The 22456-nt window shown below is 44.2% G+C and overlaps 1 protein-coding gene across 1 annotated transcript in view; it reads left to right on the forward strand.

Moving 5' to 3' along the window:
• The first annotated feature begins 3789 nt into the window (after positions 1-3789).
• Positions 3790-22456, forward strand: part of PSMB7 (proteasome 20S subunit beta 7) — a 68837-nt gene continuing 50170 nt past the window's right edge. Inside the window, exons 1-4 of the mRNA XM_038745988.1 lie at positions 3790-3869; positions 8888-8981; positions 11977-12074; positions 15796-15936. Coding sequence (XP_038601916.1) covers positions 3808-3869; positions 8888-8981; positions 11977-12074; positions 15796-15936 — 395 coding nt within the window. The 5' untranslated portion in view covers positions 3790-3807. The remainder of the gene's footprint in view (positions 3870-8887; positions 8982-11976; positions 12075-15795; positions 15937-22456) is intronic.

Below are 22456 nucleotides of genomic sequence, written 5' to 3' on the forward strand. Positions count from 1 at the left end.
GTATTTATTACTGTATTTATTTATTTATTTTACTTGTACATATCTGTTCTATTTATTTTATTTTGTTAATATGTTTTGTTTTGTTCTCTGTCTCCCCCTTCTAGACTGTGAGCCCACTGTTGGGTAGGGACCGTCTCTATATGTTGCCAACTTGTACTTCCCAAGCGCTTAGTACAGTGCTCTGCACACAGTAAGCGCTCAATAAATACGATTGATTGATTGATTGATTGATTGTACTAAGCACTGGGGTGGATACAAGCAGATCGGGTTGGGCACAGTCCCTGTCCCACATGGGGCTCCCAGTCTCAATCCCCAGTTTACAGATGAGGTAACTGAGGCACAGAGAAGTGAAGTGACTTGCTCAAGTTCACACAGCAGACAAGTGGCAGACCTGATAGTAGAACCCATAACCTTCTGATTCACAGGCCTGTGCTCTATCCACTATGCCATGCTGCTTCTGTTAGTATGTTTGGTTTTGTTCTCTGTCTCCGCCTTCTAGACTGTGAGCTCGCTGTTGGGTAGGGACTGTCTCTATGTGTTGCCGACTTGTACTTCCCAAGCGCTTAGTACAGTGCTCTGCATACAGTAAGCGCTCAATAAATACAATTGATTGATTGATTGATTCTCATAAAAACAGTGGGTTCGTCGACACTTATCTGCTATCTGCTGTGTGAACGCGGGCAAGTCACTTCACTTCTTGGTAACTCAGTTACCTCATCTGTAAAATGGGGATTAAGACTGTGAGCCCCATGTGGGACATGGACTGTATCCAACCTGCTTACCTCGAATCTACTCCAGTACTTAGAACAACGCCTGATACATAGTAAGTGCTTAACAAGTACCACATAAAAAAAAGAGTAAAGAGAGATCAGGATGCTCAGTTTGCCTCTTCCCCTCCTGACATTTCAATCGATTGACAGTATTTATTTAATACTTAATATGTGTAGAGCACTACATTAACTTGGGAACCTTGCCTTCAAGGCGCTAACTATATAGGAAGGGAAATAAATACTAAAATAATTTTCAGAGAGGAGGAAGAAGGAAATGTGGATACATAAATAATAATAATGACATTTGTTAAGCACTTACTATGTGCCAAGCACTGTACTAAGCGCTGGGGTGGATACAGGCAAATCAGGTTGGACACAGTCTCTGTCCCAAATGGGGCTCTCAATCTCAATTCCCATTTTACAGATGAGGTAACTGAGGCCCAAAGAAGTGAAATGACTTGCTCAAGGTAATACAACAGACATGTGGGGGATTGGGGATTGGAACCCACGACCTGCCTGGCACATAGCAGATGCTTTACAAATATCATAAAAAAACTTTATGGTATTGTATTTTGTATTTTGTAATAAATACTAAAATTATTATTTTTAGAGTATAGGGGTGGGTGTTGGTGGAAATATGGGCCCAAAATGGCACTAGATGTCCCAGGCACTCTGACATTCCTCAATCTTAGAGGAGGTTCTGAGGGAGAGAAATGGGAATCCTCCTTTTCTCCTCTCCTTTAATAATAATAATAATGATGGTATTTGTTAAGGGCTTACTATGAGCAAAGCACTGTTCTAAGCGCTGGGGTAGATACGAGGTCAGGTTGTCCCACGTGGGGCTCATAGTCTTAATCCCCATTTTACAGATGAGGTAACTGAGGCACAGATAAATTAAGTGACTTGCCCAAAGTCACACAGCTGATAAGTGGCAGAGGCAGGATTAGAACCCATGACCTCCGACTCCCAAGCCCATGCTCTTTCCACTAAACCATTCAAGAGTTCACCATGTGCCTGGCACTGTACTAAGTGCTGGGGAAGATACAAGGCAAATCGGGTTGGGCACAGCTCCTTTCCCGTGTGGGGCTCACACTGTTAATCCCCCTTTTCCAGCTGAGGTAACTGAGGCACGGAGAAGTGTAGCGATTTATCCAAGGTCATACAGCAGACACGTGCCATGGGTTCTAATCCCGGCTCTGCCCCTTGTCAGCTGTGTGACTTTGGGCAAGTCACTTCACTTCTCTGGGCCTCACTTCCCTCATCTATAAAATGGGGAGTAAGACTGTGAGCCCCAAGTGGGACAACCCGATTACCTTGTAACTACCCCAGTGCTTAGAACAGTGCTTGGCTCACAGTGAGCGCTTAACAAATACCATCATCATTATTATTATGCCCCGCTGACTCCCATGCACTGTCCATAGTGAAGCAGCGTGGCTCAATGGAAAGAGCACGGGCTTTGGAGTCAGAGGTCATGGGTTCAAATTTCAGCTCTGCCAATTGTCAGCTGTGTGACTTTGGGCAAGTCACATCTCTGGGCCTCCGTTACCTCATCTGTAAAATGGGGATTAAGACTGTGAGCCTCTCATGAGACAACCTGATCATCTTTCAACCTCCCCAGCGCTTAGAACAGTTCTTTGCACATTGTAAGCACTTAATAAATGCCATTATTATTATTATTCTCTGTGCCTCAGTTACCTCACCTGTAAAATGGGGATTAAGACTGTGAGCCTCTCGTGGGACAACCTGATATCTTTTAACCTCCCCAGAGCTTAGAACAGTTCTTTGCACATAGTAAGCACTTAATAAATGCCATTATTATTATTATTCTCTGTGCCTCAGTTACCTCATCTGTAAAATGAGGCTTAAGACTGTGAGCACCACGTGGGACAACCTGATCACCTTGTATCTTCCCCAGTGCTTAGAACAGTGCTTTGCACATAGTTAGCACTTAATAAATGCCATTATTATTATTATTCTCTGTGCCTCAGTTACCTCATCTGTATTATTATTCTCTGTGCTTCAGGTATCTCATCTGTAAAATGAGGCTTAAGACTATGAGCCCCCCCTTGGGACAACCTGATCACCTTGCATCCCCCCAGCGCTTAGAACAATGCTTGGCACATAGTAAGCGCTTAACCAATACCATCATCATTATGAGAAGCAGCGTGGCTCAGTGGAAAGAGCCCGGAATTTGGAGTCAGAGGTCACGGGTTCAAACCCCGGCTCTGCCAATTGTCAGCTGTGTGACTTCGGGCAAGTCACGTGGCTCAGTGGAAAGAGCGCGGGCTTTGGAATCAGAGGTCATGGGTTCAAATCCTGACTCTGCCAACTGTCAGCTGGGTGACTTTGGGCAAGTCACTTCACTTCTCTGTGCCTCAATTCCCTCATCTGTAAAACGGGGATTAAGACTGTGAGCCCCCTGGGGGACAACCTGATCACCTTGTATCGTATATATGTTTGTACATATTTATTACTCTATTTACTTATTTTACTTGTACATATCTATTCTCTTTATTTTATTTTGTTAGTAATGTTTGGTTTGGTTCTCCGTCTCCCCCTTTTAGACTGTGAGCCCACTGTTGGGTAGGGACTGTCTCTATATGTTGCCAACTTGGACTTCCCAAGCGCTTCGTCCAGTGCTCTGCACACAGTAAGCGCTCAATAAACACGATTGATTGATTGATTCTCTGTGCCTCAGTTACCTCATCTGTAAAACGGGGATGCCTCAGTTACCTCATCTGTAAAACGGGGATTAAGACTGTGAGCTCCCTGGGGGCCAACCTCACCTTGTATCTACCCCAGTGCTTAGAACAGTGCTTTGCACATAGTAAGCGCTTAATAAATGCCATTATTATTATTAGTAGTAGTAGTAAGCGCTCAATAAATGCCATTATTAGAATTATTACGAGAGCGCACTGCCCCTCTCCCATTTTCAGGCTCCCTCATCCCGCCCCCTTTGGCCATGGCCGCCGCCGGAAGTTGGGGATTCTTCCTCAGGCTCCACCTTCCCGGCCTAGGAAGTGGTCCCCTCAGGAAGATGGCGGCCGTGTCGGTGGATAGCATTCCCCTGGGCGGTTTTTCCTTCGATAACTGCCGCAGGTATCGGAACAGGGGCCGGGGGCGGCAGTTATCGGGACGGGAAGGGCCCGGAGCCGGGGGGGTGAGGGCGACCGGCCATGGCTTCCAAGGCCTAGCAGGCCTCGCAGGCCCGGTGACTCAGGGCCATGGGGCCTGGGCCCGAAGCCTCAGAGAAGCGTTGTGGCTCGGTGGAAATCAATCAATCAATCGTATTTATTGAGCGCCCACTGTGTGCAGAGCACTATACTAAGCGCTTGGGAAGTGCAAGTTGGCAACATATAGAGACGGTCCCTACAGTCGGCTTGGGGGTCAAAGGTCACCGCCATTTGTCAGCTGGGGGATTTGGGGCAAGTCACTTCGCTGGGCCCCAGTGACCTCATCAGTAAAGTGGGGATAATAATAATAATAATAGCATTAAGCGCTGGGGTGGGTATAGGCAAATCGGGTTGGACACAGTCCTCATCTCACGTGGGGCTCACAGCCTCAATCCCCATTTTACAGATGAGAGAGCTGAGGCCCAGAGAAGTGAAGTGGCCTCCTTCCTCTTCCCATCCCCCCCGCCTTACCTCCTTCCCTTCCCCACAGCACCTGTATATATGTTTGTACGTATTTATTACTCTGTTTATTTTACTTGTACGTACTTATTCTATTTATTTTATTTTGTTAATATGTTAGGTTCTCTGTCTCCCTTTTCTAGACTGTGAGCCCGCTGTTGAGTAGGGACCGTCTCTGTGTGTTGCCGACTTGTACTTCCCAAGGGCTTAGTACAGTGCTCTGCACACAGTAAACGCTCAATAAATACGATTGATTGATTCTTAATCCCCATTTTACAGAGTAGGGAACTGAGGCGGGTAGGGACCGTCTCTGTGTGTTGCCGACTTTTACTTCCCAAGCGCTTAGTACAGTGCTCTGCACACAGTAAGCGCTCAATAAATACGATTGATTGATTCTTAATCCCCATTTTACAGAGGAGGGAACTGAGGCGGGTAGGGACCGTCTCTGTATGTTGCCGACTTGTACTTCCCAAGCGCGTAGTACAGTGCTCTGCACACAGTAAGCGCTCAATAAATACGATTGATTGATTCCTAATCCCCATTTTACAGAGGAGGGGACTGAGACGGGTAGGGACCGTCTCTGTGTGTTGCCGACTTGTACTTCCCAAGCGCTTAATACTGTGCTCTGTACACAGTAAGCACTCAGTAAATACAATTGATTGATTCTTCATCCCCATTTTACAGAGGAGGGAACTGAGGTACAGAGTAGTTAAGTGACTTGCCCATAGGGTTGAATGAATGAATCAGAGGGAGCCAAGAGAGGAGGAGGAGAGGAAGAGCAAGGTTGGGAGGAGGAAGGGGGGAAAGCAGAGGGAAGGGAAAATAATAATGCTAATAATGATGGCATTTATTAAGTGCTTACTATGTGCTGAACACTGTTCTAAGCGCTGTGGGGACCGCTCACAGTCTTCATCCCCATTTTACAGAGGAGAGAACTGAGGCACAGAGAAGTTAAGTGACTTGCCCATACGATTGAGTGAATGAATCAGAGGGAGCCAAGAGAGGAGGAGAGGAAGAGCAAGGTTGGGAGGAGGAAGGGGCGAAAGCAGGGGGAAGGGAAAAATAATAATGCTAATAATGATGGTATTTGTTAATAATGATGGCATTTATTAAGTGCTTACTTAATAAGCACTATTACTAATTATTATTACTAATAAGCACTAATTAGAACAGTTCTAAGTGCTGTGGGGACAGCTCACAGCTCAGAGTCTTCATCCCCATTTTACAGAGGAGGGAACTGAGGTACAGAGTAGTTAAGTGACTTGCCCATACGATTGAGTGAATGAATCAGAGGGAGCCAAAAGAGGAGGAGGAGGAGAGGAAGAGCAAGGTTGGGAGGAGGAAGGGGGGAAAGCAGAGGGAAAGGAAAAATAATAATGATAATAATGATGGTATTTATTAAGTGCTTACTAAGAGCAGAACACTGTTCTAAGCGCTGTGGGGACAGCTCACAGTCTTCATCCCCATTTTACAGAGGAGGGAACTGAGGCACAGAGAAATTAAGTGACTTGCCCATAGGATTGAATGAATGAGAGGGAGCCAAGAGAGCAGGAGGAGGAGGAGATGAAGAGCAAAGTTGGGAGGAGGAAGGGGGGAAAGCAGAGGGAAGGGGAAAATAATAATACTAATAATGGTGGTATTTGTTGAGGGCATTTATTAAGTGTTTGCTATGTGCCAAACACTGTTCTAAGCGCTGCGGGGAATACAAGGTCATCACATTGTCCCATGTGGGGCTCACAGTCTTAATCCCCATTTTACAGATGAGGTCACTGAGGCACAGAGAAGTGAAGTGACTTGCCCAAAGTCACACAGCTGACAGTCGGCGGAACCAGGGTTTGAACCCATGACTTCTGACTCCACTGAGCCACGCTGCTTCTCCGATGAAGTAGCTTGAAGACTGAGCCCCACTTGGGACAACCTGATCACCTTGTAACCTCCCCAGCTCTTAGAACAGTACCTTGCGCATAGCAAGCACGTAATAAATGCCATTATTATTATCCCAGCTCTGCCAATTGTCAGCTGTGACTTTGGGCAAGTTACTTTACTTCTCTGGGCCTCAGTAACCTCATCTGTAAAGTGGGGATTAAGACTGAGCCCCCCGTGGGACAACCTGATCACCTTGTAACTTCCCCAGCGTTCAGTACAGTGCTTTGCACATAGTAAGTGCTTAATAAGTGCCATTATTATTACTATTATTTATATTATTATTATTATAGCTATAACTATTCCAATGGTATTGACGCCTGGCTACTTGTTTGGTTCTGTTGTCTGTCTCCCCCTTCTAGGCTGCAAGCCCATTGTTGGGGAGGGACCGTCTGTATATTGCCGATTTGTACTTCCCAAGCGCTTAGTCCAGTGCTTTGTGCAATAAGCACTCAAATGATGATGATGATGATATTTATTAAGCGCTTACTATGTGCAAAGCACTGTTCTAAGCACTGGGGAGGTTACAAGGTGATCAGGTTGTCCCACGGGGTGTTCACAGTCTTAATCCCCATTTTACAGAGGAGGGAACTGAGGCACAGAGAAGTTAGGTGACTTGCCCATACGATTGAATGAATGAATCAGAGGGAGCCAAGAGAGGAGGAGGAGGAGAGGAAGAGCAAGGTTGGGAGGAGGAAGGGGGGAAAGCAGAGGGAAGGGAAAAATAATAATGCTAATAATAATGGTATTTGTTAATAATGATGGCATTTATTAAGTACTTACTATGTGCCGAACACTGTTCTAAGCTCTGTGGGGACAGCTCACAGTCTTCATCCCCATTTTACAGATGAGGGAACTGAGGCACAGAGAAGTTAAGTGACTTGCCCAGTCACACAGCTGGCAAGCGGCAGAGGCTGGATTAGAACCCATGACCTCTGACTCCCAAGCCCAGGCTCTTTCCCCTGAGCCACGAAGCGCTTACTATGTGCCATGCACTGTTCTAAGCGCTGGGGGAGATAAAAGGTAATCAGGTTGCCCCACTTGGGGCTCACAATCTTATTCCCCATTTTACAGATGAGGGAACTGAGGCACAGAGAAGTTAAGGGATTTGCCCAGGGTCACAGTAGACAAGTGGTGGAGCTGGGATTAGAACTCACGACCTCGGACTCCCAAGCCCGGGCTCTTTCCACTAAGCCACGCAGCTTCCCTGGGAGAAGGAGGGAGTGATGGGAGGAGGGCGGCGAGCTCCTTACATGCAGGGCTAGGAAGTGGCCAAAATGGAAGAAAGGGAGGATGGCCGGAAAAACGGGAGGATGAGGGGAAAGGAAGAGGCAAAGGAAAGAGGAGGAAGGGGGCCAAGAACCGGGGAGGGGAATAATAATAATAATGATGACATTTGTTAAGCACTCTCTATGTGCAAAGCACTGTTCTAAGCACTGGGCGGGGATACAAGGTGATCAGGTTGTCCCACTTTGGGCTCACAGTCTTAATCCCCATTTGACAGAGGAGGTAACTGAGGCACAGAGAAGTTAAGTGACTTGCCCAAAGTCACACAGCTGAAAAGCAGCAGAGCAGGGATTAGAACCCTTGACCTCTGACTCCCAAGCCCGTGCTCTTTCCAAATAATGGTGGTATTTGTTAAGCGCTTACTATGTGCCAAGCACTGTTCTAAGCACTGGGGTAGATACAAGGTAATGAGGTTGTCCCACATGGGGCTCACAGTCTTAATCCCCATTTTACAGATGAGGTAACTGAGGCACAGAGAAGTTAAGTGACTCGCCCAAAGTCACACAGCTGATAAGTGGCGGAGCTGGGTTTAGAATCCAAGACCCCCAGCTCCTAAACCCGTGCTCTTGCCACTAAGCCATGCTGTGGTCAGTCAATAATGATAATGATGGCATTTGTTAAGCGCTTACTATGAGCCAAACACTGTTGTACGCACTGAAGCAGTTTGGATGGGAAGTTAGGAACAAGTCAAACTTACATCGGGCAATTCCTGCAACGGTTGTGATCCCTATTTGGCCCAGAACTTCCCCCAACCAGTCCTCCTTAGCCTCATCACCTAGTGCTGGATCGAATTACAGCTAATTGTGTAGCTACCCTGTCCCCTCCCCACTCCACTGAACCCTCCTCCCTACAACTTGCACTCTCTTTCTCCCCGAGATTGCTGATTCTTGAACTTTCTTTCAGCTCCTCAAGTTTTATTATTGGACAAGTCCTTTGAAGACTTTTTATTCTGCTTACTTGATCTGGATGAAATCTCTATCCATCTCTTAATTTTTTTTACAGGCAAGAGATTGAAATCTGCATGGGTAGAGCATTAGGGTCAGATTTACCCTTTTCTTTCTTTTGGTTTTTTTTTTTTTTTTTGGAAGATCTTTAGGTCTTTCAAGTAAGTCATTTTTTGCAGTGCAGCATTACCAAAGCCAGAAAAGTCTTTGTGCAGTCTCTCTTCACCAGTGGGTCTCGTACCACTTTCCACAACCATTCGTAACATTTCAGACTTTCCAAATGCTCCAAGTATTAGCTTTACCAAGCTAATTTCTACCATCTTGTTTTTAGGAATGCAGCCCTTGAAGCTGAGTTTGCCAAAAATGGGCACAAGCTCCCAACAGCCCGGAAGACGGGCACAACCATCGCCGGAGTTGTGTATAAGGTAAATGAAGGGCTCTGAGTCCTTGTAACCATATGCAGTATTCTCCTGAATTATTAGCAGGGTGCATGGGAGCAACAAGCTTTAGCTTGTCCCTAATGAAGTTCTTTTGAAATACTTTGGAACAGTGTCAATCCGAGGATCTGATAACCAGCCTCAATCCTCAGTTAAATGTGTTATATTTAACATGTGTTATATATATATGTTATAAATATGTGTTATATTTAAAATGGGAATATCTGTTTTAATAATTGCACCAGTTGTGCCTCACATTGTGCACACATACAGGCAAATCCTCCTTTCAGAAATTGGACATGGCTATCATCAGGAGTATGATTCCATGGCTATGGACCAGCAGGTCCCTTGTAGACCACATGCTGAGAAACTCCCGGCCTGCTGAATGAACACCAATAAGAGGAAATGCCTGATGCCAGTTTGTTTTAATTGGCTAGTAGGTCAGTGAGTTTTCCTATTGTTTGAGCATCTTTCAGTCAGTCATATTTGAGCACTTACTGTGTGCAGAGCATTTTACTGGGAGGATACAGTATAACAGATATGGTTGACACTTTCCATGCCCACAAGGAACTTGCATTCTAGAAGGCAGGACAGACAATATAAATAAATTATGGATATGTACATAAGTGCTGTGGGGCTGAGGATAAGGTGAATAAAGGATACAAATCCAAGTGCTGGGGTGACACAGAAGGGACTGGGAGAGGAGGAGATGAGAGCATAGTTGGGACAGGTCTCATGGAGGAGATGTGATTTTAACAAGGCTTGAAGATGAAGTGATTGATTATCAATCAAATATGAAGAGGGAGTTCCTGACCAGAGACAGAATGTGGGTGAAGGGTTGGTGGTGAGATAGATGAGATCTAGGTACAGTGAGTAGGTTGGTATTAGAAGTGTGAACTGTGTGGGCTGAGCTGTAGTAGGAAATCAGAGAGGTAAGGTAATAATAATAATAATGATGGCATTTATTAAGCGCTTGTGGGAAGGTTACAGGGTGTCAGGTTGTCCCACAGAGGGCTCACAGTCTTAATCCCCATTTTACAGATGAGGTAACTGAGGCACAGAGAAGTTAAGTGACTTGCCCGAAGTCACACAGCTGACAATTGGTGGAGTTGGGATTTGAACCCATGACCTCTGACTCCAAAGCCCATGCTCTTTCCACTGAGCCACGCTGCTTCTAGTGTAGGAAAGGTAGTAAAGGGCAAGGTGATTGAGTGCTTTAAAGCCAGTGGTAAGGAGCTTCTGTTTGATGTGGGGGTGTGTGGGCAACCACTGGACGTTTTTGAGGTATGGGAAAACATGGACTGAACAGTTTTGCAGAATAATGATCTAAGCAGTTAGTCATATTAATTGAGCACTTACTATGTGCAGAACACTGTACTAAGCACTTGGGAGAGAACAGTATAGCAGACACATTCCCTGCCCATATCTCTCCAGGAGACCTTCCCCACTAAGCCCTCATCTCCTCTTCTCCCTCTCCTTCTGCATCACCCTGGACACTTGGATTTGTATCCTTTATTCAACCCATCTTCAGCCTCACAGCACTTATGTACCTACCAGTAATTTATTTATATTGTCTGACCTCACCTTGCAAGAATGTAAGCTCTTTGTGGGCATGGAAAGTGTCGACCAACTCTGTTATACTGTACTTGCAGTATAGTGCTCTGCACATAGTACGAGCTCAAATATTGATTGAAAGGTGCCCAGACAATAGTTTAGAAGGGGAGGTGGACACTAATATGAATAAATACAATTACAGATATATACATAAGTGCTGTGGGGCTGGGAAGGGGGATGAAAAAGGGAGCAAGTCAAGGCGACGCAGAATGGAATGGGAAAAGAGGACTTAGGCCTCTTCAATAAGGCTTTGAAGGAGGGGAGAGTAATTGTGGGATACGAAAAGAGAAGGCATTCCAGGCCAGAGGCAGGATGTGGGCGAGAGGTCGTCAGCAAGGTAAATGAGATTGAGGTACAGTAAGAAGGTTGGCATTAGAGGAGTGAAGTATGTGGGCTGGGTTTGTAGAGTAACGAGGTGAGGTAGGAGGGGGGCAGGGTGAGTGAGTACTTTGAAGCCAGTGGTCAGGAGTTTCTGTGAGCAGCAAGGTGAAATGTGTACTGAAGTGGAGAGACAAGGTCAAGGAAGAGACTGGTGCAGTAGTCAAGGTGGGCTAGGATAAATGCTTGTATTATCATGGTAGCAGTTCAGATGGAGAGGAAGGGTAGATTGCAGTGATGTTGTGAAGGTAAAACTGGCAGTAGTTGGGGACAGATTGAATGAGAGAGATGAAACAAAGATAACGCTGAGGCTATGGGCTTGTGAGCCAGAGGATGGTAGTGCTGTTTACAGTGATTGGAAAATCAGGAGGAGGGTTTGGGTGGGAAGTTCTGTTTTGGACATGTTAAATTTTAGTTGTCAGTGGGACATCCTGAAGGCAGGAGGAAATATGAAACTGTAGAGAGGGAGCAAGATGAGGGCTGGAGATGTAAAATTGGGAGTCATCTGCATAGAGATGGTAGTTGAAACCATGGGAGCAGAGTGAGTTCTCTGTAGTGGGTATAGATGGAAAATAGAGCTTGCAGTTGAGAGGGGGAAACAGACATTAATATAAATAAGTAATTTATAATATATAATTTAACAATATGCACATAAGAGCTGTGGGGTTGAGGGTGCAGGGAATAGCAAATGCCCAAAGGTCACAGATCCAAGTACATAGACAATGCAGAAGGGAGAGGGAGCCGAGGAGAAGAGAGCTTAACTGGGGAAGGCCTCTTGGAAGACCTGTGGGTATAGATGGAAAAGACCCAAACTGAGACTTGAGGGACATTCCACTTTTCAATTGCATTGTCAGAGAATTAGGTTGTGATTTTTTTTTTTCTGCCAGAGGTGCTACCTTAACTGGTAAGATGACCTGGTTTGTGTTAGCTGAATGTGATAAAATAGACTGTTCAGTTGTCTGTCTTACATGGTGTTTCCAATTTCTTCTAGGATGGCATAGTTCTTGGAGCAGATACAAGAGCTACAGAAGGAATGGTTGTTGCTGACAAGAACTGTTCAAAAATACATTTTATATCTCCTAACATCTAGTGAGTACTAAAATCTGTTCATGTTTAGAATGAATTGGAGTTTCCTTTGAAACCAAACTTCGGTGTAATGCATAATAAGACAGTCAATCAATGGTATTGATTGATTGAGAAGCAGTGTGGCCTAATGGGTAGAGCACAGGGCTGGGAGTCAGAAGGACCTGGGTTCTAATCCTGGCTCTACCACTTGTCTGCTGTGTGACCTTGGACAAATCGTTTAACTTCTCTGTGCCTCAGTTTCCTCATCTGTAAAATGGGGATTACGATTGTGAGCCCCATGTGGGACATGGACTGTGTCCAACTTGATTAGCTTGTAGCTACCTCTGTGCTTAGTACAGTGCCTGGTACACATTAAGTGCGTAACAAATACCCTAGAAAAAATTGAGCCCTTATATGCCGAGAATTGTACTAAACACTTGGAGAGTACAGTGTAACAGAGTTGGCCGACATGTTCCCAGTCCACAATGAGCTTGCAGTTGAGAGGGGGAAACAGACATTAATATAAAAAGTAATTTATAATATATAATGTAACAATATGCACATAAGAGCTGTGGGGTTGAGGGTGCAGGGAATAGCAAATGCCCAAAGGTCACAGATCCAAGTACATAGACAATGCAGAAGGGAGAGGGAGCCGAGGAAAAGAGAGCTTAATTGGGGAAGGCCTCTTGGAAGACCTGTGACCTTAATAATGCTCTGAAGGTGGGGAGAGTGCTGGTGTGGTGTATTTGGACTGGGAGGGCCTTCCAGGCCAGAAGGAGGATGTGGAGAAGGGGTCAGCAGCAAAATGGGAGCACAGTGAGTAAGCTGGAGCTAGAGGAGTGAAGTGTGAGGGTTGGATTGTAGTAGGAGATTTGTGAGATGAGATGAGAATGGGATGAGCTGGTTGAGTGCTTCACTTAGAGTTGAAGGTAAGGAGTTTTTGTTTGCAGAGGTAGATGGTCAACCATTGGAGACTCTTGAGGAATGGGGCGGCATGGACTGAACTATTTTTAGAAAAATAATCTAGGCAGCAGAGTGAAGTTTGGGCTGGAATGGGGAGAGAAGGAGACAGGGAAGAGGCAGATGCAGTAGGCAAGGCAGGATAGTACTTGGATCAGCATGGTAACAGTTTGGATTGGGAGAAAAGGGCAGATTTTAGCAATGTTGTGAAGATAGAGCTGACAGTTGATAAAGGATTGCTTGCTACCTGGCATAAACTGGGTTTTAGGATTAGCAAATGACTGGTGAAGACAACAGACGTGCTCATAATGTACTGTCAATCTGTACATTTACTTCATGCTTAATGAAAATGATCAAGAAGTTCCACTGGCCACCAATAGGCTGCCTTGATAACTATCAGAACCCCTTCTTCCCTTACCTTCCGAAAACACTTCAGTTCACTCTGATTGCTCCTTTCTCATTGCCTTCAAAGCTGCTCCAATTGCCTCTCCACTAAAAAGTACTTTCTCAATCCCACTGCTTCTTCTGGCTGCTGCCCCACTTTTCTTCTTTTCCTGTTCTGAATCACAGAATGGGTTATATGCTTCCTTTTCCTCTCTTCCAAATCCCTTCTTCACCTACAATAATCTGGTGTCTGCCTCTCTCACTGCAAGGCTGCAGTCTCCAAAGTCACCAATGACTTCTGCACCAGAGCTAATGATCTGGTCTCCAACTCATCCCCCTTGTCCTTTCAGCTATCTTTGACATTGTGGATTATTTTCCCCCTCCTATGTTAAAACTATCAATTATTAAGCACTTACTGTGTGCACAGCCCTGTACTAAGCATTTGAGTGAGTACAGTGTAACAGTTGGCAGATTCATTCCCTGCCTGCAAGAAGTTTACAGTCAGATCTTGGCTTCTGACAGGATGATCTCCTGGTTTTCACTCTGCCTCTGGCTGCTTTTTCTTTATGTCGTTTGCAGGTTCCTATGAGGGTCCCTCAGGACTCTGTTCTGGGTCCCTTTAGCTCATTTTACTTTATATTCACTCTCAGGGAGCTCATCCTCTCCTCTGGCTTCAGCTGTCACCTCTTTGTGGATAACTTCTAAATTGACCATTGCTAGCTCCAACCTCTGCCCTCCACCTGCAGCCTCACATTTCCTCTTGTCTGCATGTTGTCTCCAGGTTGATAGCCCTCCAGCACCTCAAAATTAATAGAATGAAAATCAAACTCCTCATATTCCTATCTAAATCCTCTTCTTTGTGTAACTTTTTCCTCTCCCCTTCCCCATCCCCCCCCGCCCTACCTCCTTTCCCTCCCCACAGCACCTGTATATATGTTTGTACAGATTTATTTATTTATTTTACTTGTACATATTTACTATTCTGTTTATTTTGTCGATGTGCATCTAGCTGTACTTCTGTTTATTCTGATGACTTGACACCTGACCACATGTTTTGTTTTGTTGTCTGTCTCCCCCTTCTAGACTGTGAGCCCATTGTTGGGTAGGGACCGTCTCTATATGTTGCCAGCTTGTACTTCCCAAGCGCTTAGTACAGTGCTCTGCACACAGTAAGCGCTTAATAAATACGATTGAATGAATGAATGAATAACCACCAGCACCTTCCTGTTTCTGAAGCCTGCAACTGAAGCCTGCAACATTAATCGTGATTTTTTCACTGTTTGCAACTTTCACATCCATTCTGTTGCTTTTCCTCTGAAACATTTCCAAAAGCCACCCTTTCCTCCCCATTCAAACAACAACCCCCTGATCCCAACCAGACAACTGTATTAGCCTCCTCAGCAGTCCTCCTGCCTTCAGCCTCTCCGCTGTCCCGTCTGTGCTTCACTCTGATTTGTGGATCATTTAATAGGACATCATTTTGTACACACCTCTCTAGTTCTCAAAATTACCAATGATTACACAGTCATTTTCCCATCAGACACTCCTGACCACTTTAAGGCATTTCATCCACCCTTTTCCTTTTAACACTGTCTTCTACCACACCCCAGCTCACACTCTGCAGTCTTATAGGCAAGGAACATGTCTACCAGCTCTGCTATTCCTTGTGGGCAGGGAATGTATCCTCATTCTGTTGTACTCTCCCAGTGACTTAGTACAGTGCTCTGCACATACCACTGATTGATTGTACTCTCTCAAGTGCTTAGTACAGTGCCCTGCACACAATAAGCACTCAATAAATATGATTGATTGATTTTCACTGTGCCTCATTCTTCACTCTCCCACCTCGTGACCCCTGTCTCATTGCACTTCCTCCTGCCTGAAAACTTATTCCCCCTTCAAATCTGCCAGATCTTAGTAATTCTTATCTTCAGAACCCTTTTGAAATTCCATCGTCCCCAGGAGAGTTTTCCTGATTAATTTTTCTTCTGCTTGGTTCACATTCTCTTTACTATCATCTGAGTTCCCTGCACTTAGCAGTTTTCATTGTACTTTCATACGTATTTTGCCTCCTATGCTATTTGAACACTTCTCCCTCCTATTTACATATGAATGCCTGTCTCGCCAGCTAGATTATAATAATAGTTATGGCATTTGTTAAGCACTTACTATGTGCCAAGCTCTGGGATAGTTGCAAGATAATCTGGTGGACACAGTCTGTCTCACATGGGGTTCACAGTCCAAGGGAGGAGTCCTTGTCAACAGGGATACTGGTATAGTGTACTGTCCCAAGTGCTTAGTAGTATTCTGCATCTAGAGGGTACTAATAAATATGGATTCATTGCTAACTGTAAAGCAACCTTTAAATGGAGTTTTCTAAATGGCTGTTAATGTTTTTCAGCTGTTGTGGAGCTGGGACAGCTGCCGACACTGATATGACAACCCAACTGATCTCTTCCAACCTGGAGCTCCATTCCCTTTCCACTGGACGCCTACCTAGAGTTGTTACTGCAAATCGAATGCTTAAGCAGATGCTGTTTAGGTAACCGGTTTCCCAATGTTTCATTATTAGCCTATGTGATGGAATCTTAAAAAGCCAATTAACCATTAACTTTTATGCTAAAGAACTTTTTTGGGGGATGGTATTTGTTAAGCACTTGCTATGTGCCAGGCACTGTACTAAACCCTGGGGTAGATATAAGATAATCAGGTTGGACACAGTCCATGTCCCACATGGGATTCATGGTCTTTAATCCCCATTTTACAGGTGAGATCTGAGGCATGGAGAAGTGAAGTGACTTACCCAAAGTAACAGAGCAGACAAGTGGTGGAGCTGGGTTGAGAACCTGGGTCCTTTGACACTCAGGCCCGTACTCTCTTCACTAGGCAGGTTGCTTGCCTATCTTTGGAGCTATCTATTAGTATTCTGAGAGGGAATAGTCATTTTAAAATCAATCTTTCAAAAAAGTATGTTTCAGTAGCATACTTTTGTGTTATAATGTGTGTCTTACATTGTTATAATGTACTCTCCCAAGCGTTGAGTACATTGTTGTGCACACAGTAAGTGCTCAATAAATATGATTGATAGATAGTGGAATTTCATGGCTCGTACCCAATATTAAGGTGCAGAATTTTGTTGGTAATTTAAAATCCACATTGTCATGAAACATGGTAGCTTGTTAACCTCCCTAGGCTAACTATAATAGATTTTTGAGTGAATTCTGTGGCAGTTTAGTACCTGTTTTTGTGGCCATTAAATGTTCAGGAAAAGATAACAGATATAAGGCTTGGTTCATTAGATTTATCTCTCTATATTATAACCCAGAGAGTGCCTGTTGCCTAGATCACCATTCTTAGAAACTGGGGATAGTTCAGGAGGAAAAAATATTCATATGACTAAAGGGATGGTCAAATGGGTCTTAGGAGGAAAGAGTAGAGGCATTGGAAAATATAAGGTTTTGGGTTTGTCTTTGAAACTGTCTTCTAGTTCAGTCAACCAGCAGTATTTATTGATGTTAGGGTAAGGCCCCTAAACAACTCCTTCCTGGCCCCCATCCCAGCAGTTGTACCACAGCAAACGACACCCAGTAGCCGAACAGAGCTGAGTTTATTGCCTCTGTTCCCCCATAGGCCCTTGCCCCCCAGTAAAGCTCCCCTCTCTGCCAAACGACCCAGAACCCTAGCTCGCAGGAGTGGGAACACGTGTGCATGTGCAAGAGAGAGCTAGTGAGAGCCCTTTAGAGAAAACCTCAAAAGTCAAAGCCTAAGCCAAAAAAATCCCCATCCGGCATGGGGGCTCACATTTTATTACCTGTGGTTCATGTAAGTGCTGCCCAGAAGTTGAAGTGATGTTTGTCACTTCATTCTCTGTACACAGTGTCCTCTGTACAAGCTTAATAGGTACTGGCATGTTGCATACACTTGACTTGACCTTTCAAATCAGTTTTTCGCCATGTAAAAATCATTTTCACTGCTGCACTTTTGGTTGCTGTGGCAACGACACAGGTCAGCTAAGAGGTGGACACATCTATCCCTATGGCAGGAAGGCTTCTGGGCAATTTCCATTTGGTACTAGCAAGACTAACTGTATTATCTCTAGAAGATTATCTCGTCTCTTAATGAACAATTCTGTTACCTTGAGGAGCAGGTTCCCCTAGAAGTGGTGGCAGGTGTCTCAACATTAGCCCCTTCCCTAACATCTGGGGATATTTTGTGTGCAGAGCACTCTACCAGCTACATGGAAGTGTACAACAGTAGACATGATCTCTCCCCACAGGGAGCTTACAGTCTAGCTGAGGAGACAGATGTAAGCTAATATACAAATAGGAGGAAGTGCTCAAATAGAAGAGTATGTAAAACAGTCTGTACAAAAGTGTAATGAGAAGTAGTAAGTGCAAATGTACTCAGGTGACACAGGAGTGCTGAGATGATAGTTGGGAGGGAGGAGGAAAACGGGGAGAGAACGGCATCAGTGAAGCCAAGGTTAGTTAGCTTTACCAGGAGTGAGGAATGTCCCAGGGTCTAAGGTGGCTGACACCTCAAGGAACATTAAGATGGGGGTAAATATAGGCCATTAGGTTTGGCAATGGGGGTGGCCATGGTGACCATCGAACAAGAGAAGCAGCATCAGTAGATAGAGTACTGGCTTGGGAGTCAGAAGGACCTGGGTTCTAGTCCCAGCTCTGCCACATGTCTGCTCTGTGACCTTGGACAAGTCTCCAAACTTCTCTGTGCCTCAGCTACCTCATCTGTAAAATGAGGAATAAGACTATGAGTCTCATGTGGGACAGGGACTGTATCCAACCTGACAACCTTGTATTCCCTCCAGAGCTTGGAACAGAACTGGAACATAGTAAGTGCTGAACAAATTACTCCCCCCCCCACCCCCAAAAAATACCATCTCAGTGTTTAGGAAGCTTTTTTCTGAAGGTACTGACAAATTCTACATGTTCTTGAAATACCAAAAAAGGGACATGTGTTTTACACCATAGCAGGAGAGAATTTATATATGTTATTAAGCATTGTTTGTGCTTCTGTTGTGTGAACCATCAGTTTTAAAATGCTGGGACAGAATAATTGTGTTATTTGTTAAGCACTGGAGTAGATGCAAGATAGTTGGGTCCCACATGGTGCTCACAGTCAATGTAGGAGGGAGAACAGGTATTGACTCCCCATTTTGTCAGTGAAAGAACTGAGGCGCAGAGAAGTTAAATGACTTGCCCAAGGTCACACAGCAGGTATGTGGTGAAGCTGGGACTAGAACCCAGGTCCTCTGACTCCTAGGCCTGTGCTCTTTTCCACCAGACCACGCTGCTTCCCCTAGTGTGTGTGGTTGTGATATTGATTTTTAAAAAGACAGTTTTCAAGGATTATGTAATTATTTGACTTTCTGGAGGTAGGGGACTGAATTAGGTGACCTCTCAAGGTCATTTCTAGATATATTGTTCAATGAGAAGTCGATAAAGGATGTGGTGGATCACAGTAGTAAAATGAGTCAGGTGGCAGGTTGTCACCTTTAGAAGTGGACATCATTAGCATTTCTGCCTGAGGTCAGAACTCATGTGGAGTTAGTGTTTTGGTAGACTTCTAAAGTACAGCGTGGAGAAATTGAATAGGTAAATGAGAATACAAGGGTACTTCCCAAAACACTTGAAAATGCTAATAAGAGGTTTCTAAACATTGGATTAGCTTCTGGCAGCAGCATTTGATTATAAAGGAAACCAAAGTTTCTTTACTTAGACTAATTAAGCAATTTATTTTACTTAAGATTTTTAGCTAATGCTCTCTTCTAGGCGAACAGTTCACGCTCACTTCCAGCTGTTCCAATGGGATATTAGATTTTAGAATTCTGATTGACTAGAACTACAGGTGCTTTATTAGCAAAAGCATCTGAGTGTCTGAATGCAAGGTAGGTTATATAGCTCCCCTTTATCTTCTCCATATCTTTTCTTCCACCTTTCCAAAAACATTATTTTGCAGAACTGAAAAAAAAGAACGTACAACTGCCTGTCTGATGTAGCCATCACTAACCATTTAAATATCTGAAGAGTTGGCTTTCTAATGCAATCCTTAGGATTTACCAGAACCATATGGAGTAGTTTCGGTTTGCCTTGGAGGCAGGGAGATAGATATTGCTCCAAAGGCTGAATTTAATTTGTGTAAATTTTGTTGTTGGAAGTTCCAGCATCTGCAAACGTGTCTGTGCTCCCTCTGGTGGCTAATACAATGCCTAAACTTTAGAAAAATGAGATGAATTAATCAATGGTATTTATTTTTAATGGTATTTTTTTAAGAGCTTCCTATGTGCCACATACTGTAGTAAGCCCTGGGATAGAAACAAGCTAAGCAGTTTGGACACAGTCCATGTCCCACATGGGGTTCACGGTCTTAATCCCTATTTAACAGAGGAGGTAATTGAGGCACAGAGAAGTTAAGGGATTTGTCCAAGGGCACATGGCAAGTTGCGGAGTCAGGATTAGAATCAATCAGTCAATCGTATTTATTGAGCGCTTACTGTGTGCAGAGCACTGTACTAAGCACTTGGGAAGTACAAGTTGGCAACATATAGAGAAAGTCCCTACCCAACAGTGGGCTCACAGTCTAAAAGGGGGAGACAGAGAACAAAACCAAACATACTAACAAAATAAAATAAATAGAATAGATATGTACAAGTAAAATAAATAAATAAATAGAGTAATAAATATGTACAAACATATATACATATCTACAGGTGCTGTGGGGAAGGGAAGGAGGTAAGATGGGGGGGATGGAGAGGGGGACGAGGGGGAACTCAGGTCCTTCTGACTCCCAGGCTCTTGCTGTATTGCTCACTGTTTGCAGAGCACTGTCCTAAGCACAAAGGAGAGTATAATACAACAGAGTTAGCAAACATGTTCCCTGCGCTTATTGTGTGCTTGGGAGATTGCAGTGCAGTTGAGTTGGTAGACATGATCCTTGCCCACAGAGAGTTTACAATCTTGCTCATCCTCTGGGCGAAGCAGAATGGCTTAGTGGATAGAGTACATGTGACCTTGGGTAAGTTGCATAACTTCTCTGGGACTCAGTTACCTCATCTGTAAAATGGGGATTAAGAGTGTGAGCCCCATATGAGACAGGGACTGTGTCCAACCTGACTAGCTTGTATCTACCCCAACAGTTAGAATAGTGCTTGGCACATAGTAAGCACTTAACAAGTACCATCATCATCATTGTTATTGTTATGAGTAATAATAATAAAAGACCTAAGTCATTCATCAAGTCCACCCACCCTCTTCTTCTTAATGACCCCTTGACTAGGTGTGGAAAAAAGAGCATGAAACATTGCATTAGGCCTTTAAAGTACTAAGCCACAGAGCCTTTTACTGGGGAAAGTATTCCTACCGTCCTCACATTGTTCCTAGAATTTTATAATTCGTAGAACTGTGTTATGTACTGTGTTCAAGTGCTCACGGGGAGGAGTGAGGGTTTTGGGCCTTAATTCTGTAAACTGTGAATTGCAGTCACGTTGCATTTCATTTGTGGCTGAATGCCCAACATGATGACCTTAAACAAGGTAAACTTGTTTTCTGGGACCCTCAGTTGAGAGTTTGAGGAGCATAAGAACATAAACTATCAATTATTAAGCACTTACTGTGTGCACAGCACTGTACTAAGCATTTGAGCGAGTACGGTGTAATGGTAGATTCATTCCCTGCGTGCAAGAAGCTTACAGTCAGATCTTGGCTTCACTGAGAGGATGATCTGATTTTCACTCTGCCTCTGGCTGCTTTTTCTCAATGTTGTTTGCAGGTTCCTATGAGGGTCCCTCAAGGCTCTCTGTTCTGGGTCCCTTTAGGTCATTTTACTTCATATTCACTTCAGGGAGCTCATCCTGTCCTCTGGCTTCAGCTGTCACCTCTTTGTGGATAACTTCTAAATCGATCATTGCTAGCTCCAACCTCTCCCTTCCTCCTGCAGCCTCACATTTCCTCTTTTCTGCATGTTGTCTCCAGGTTGATAGCCCTCCAGCACCTCAAAATTAATAGGATGAAAACCAAACTCCTCACATTCCTATCTAAATCCTCTTCTCTGTGTAACTTTTTCCTCTCCCCCTCCCCATCCCCCTGCCCTACCTCTTTCCCCTCCCCACAGCACCTGTATATATGTTTGTACAGATTTATTACTCTATTTATTTTACTTGTACATATTTGCTATTCTGTTTATTTTGTCGATGTGCATCTAGCTTTACTTCTATTTATTCTGATGACTTGACACCTGACCACATGTTTTGTTTTGTTGTCTGTCTCTCCCTTCTAGACTGTGAGCCCGTTGTTGGGTAGGGACCATCTCTATATGTTGCCAACTTGTACTTCCCAAGCACTTAGTACATGCTCTGCACACAGTAAGCGCTCAGTAAATACGATTGAATGAATGAATGAATAAGAATTGCCTTTAGTGAGACCAATAGCTCAATCCAACCATGTATTCTCTGCAGCACTGGCAATAGGGCTTTTGGAGGAGCCATGTGATAGTTGCCCTCCTTGACATTTGTCCTAATAGCTTCAGATTTGTGGATAGACTATGTAATCTCCCTAACTCTTTCTGTTTTATTCCTAACTTTCCATCTAGCTCATTATGATTTCTCACCCATGATTTTCTCTGACCAAACTCTTTGTGAGCTTTCCAAGACAAAGACAACTCAGTGTATAGACATTCCAAAAAGAAATTAGTGAATTTATCAGAAGAGTTTAGGTCTTTTTGCTCAGTTTCCCTAAACTAAGCGGATAAACCAACCCTCTTAAAGTTTGAATGTTAAAGTGGCATTCTCGGGTTTTGTCTGAGGATTTTCCAATCCCTTCCTTCCCCCTCCCAGGTGTCCTATTTCTGTTTCGGGCCCCTTTGTCAGTTGAAAAGACATGGGGTATTGTTTTCAAGGAGTTCTCTATATTACCCAAATAATAGTTATCTAAAGAGGTAACACAGAAACAAGAGTGGTGGGAATGAAAGCAAGGGTAGTGCTGGTCAAACCCCTAACACTAGTGCTTCCCCATAACTGGTATTTAAGTGCTTATTATGCTCCAAAT

The sequence above is a fragment of the Tachyglossus aculeatus genome, chromosome 4, assembly GCF_015852505.1.
Source record: "Tachyglossus aculeatus isolate mTacAcu1 chromosome 4, mTacAcu1.pri, whole genome shotgun sequence".
Taxonomy (NCBI): domain Eukaryota; kingdom Metazoa; phylum Chordata; class Mammalia; order Monotremata; family Tachyglossidae; genus Tachyglossus; species Tachyglossus aculeatus.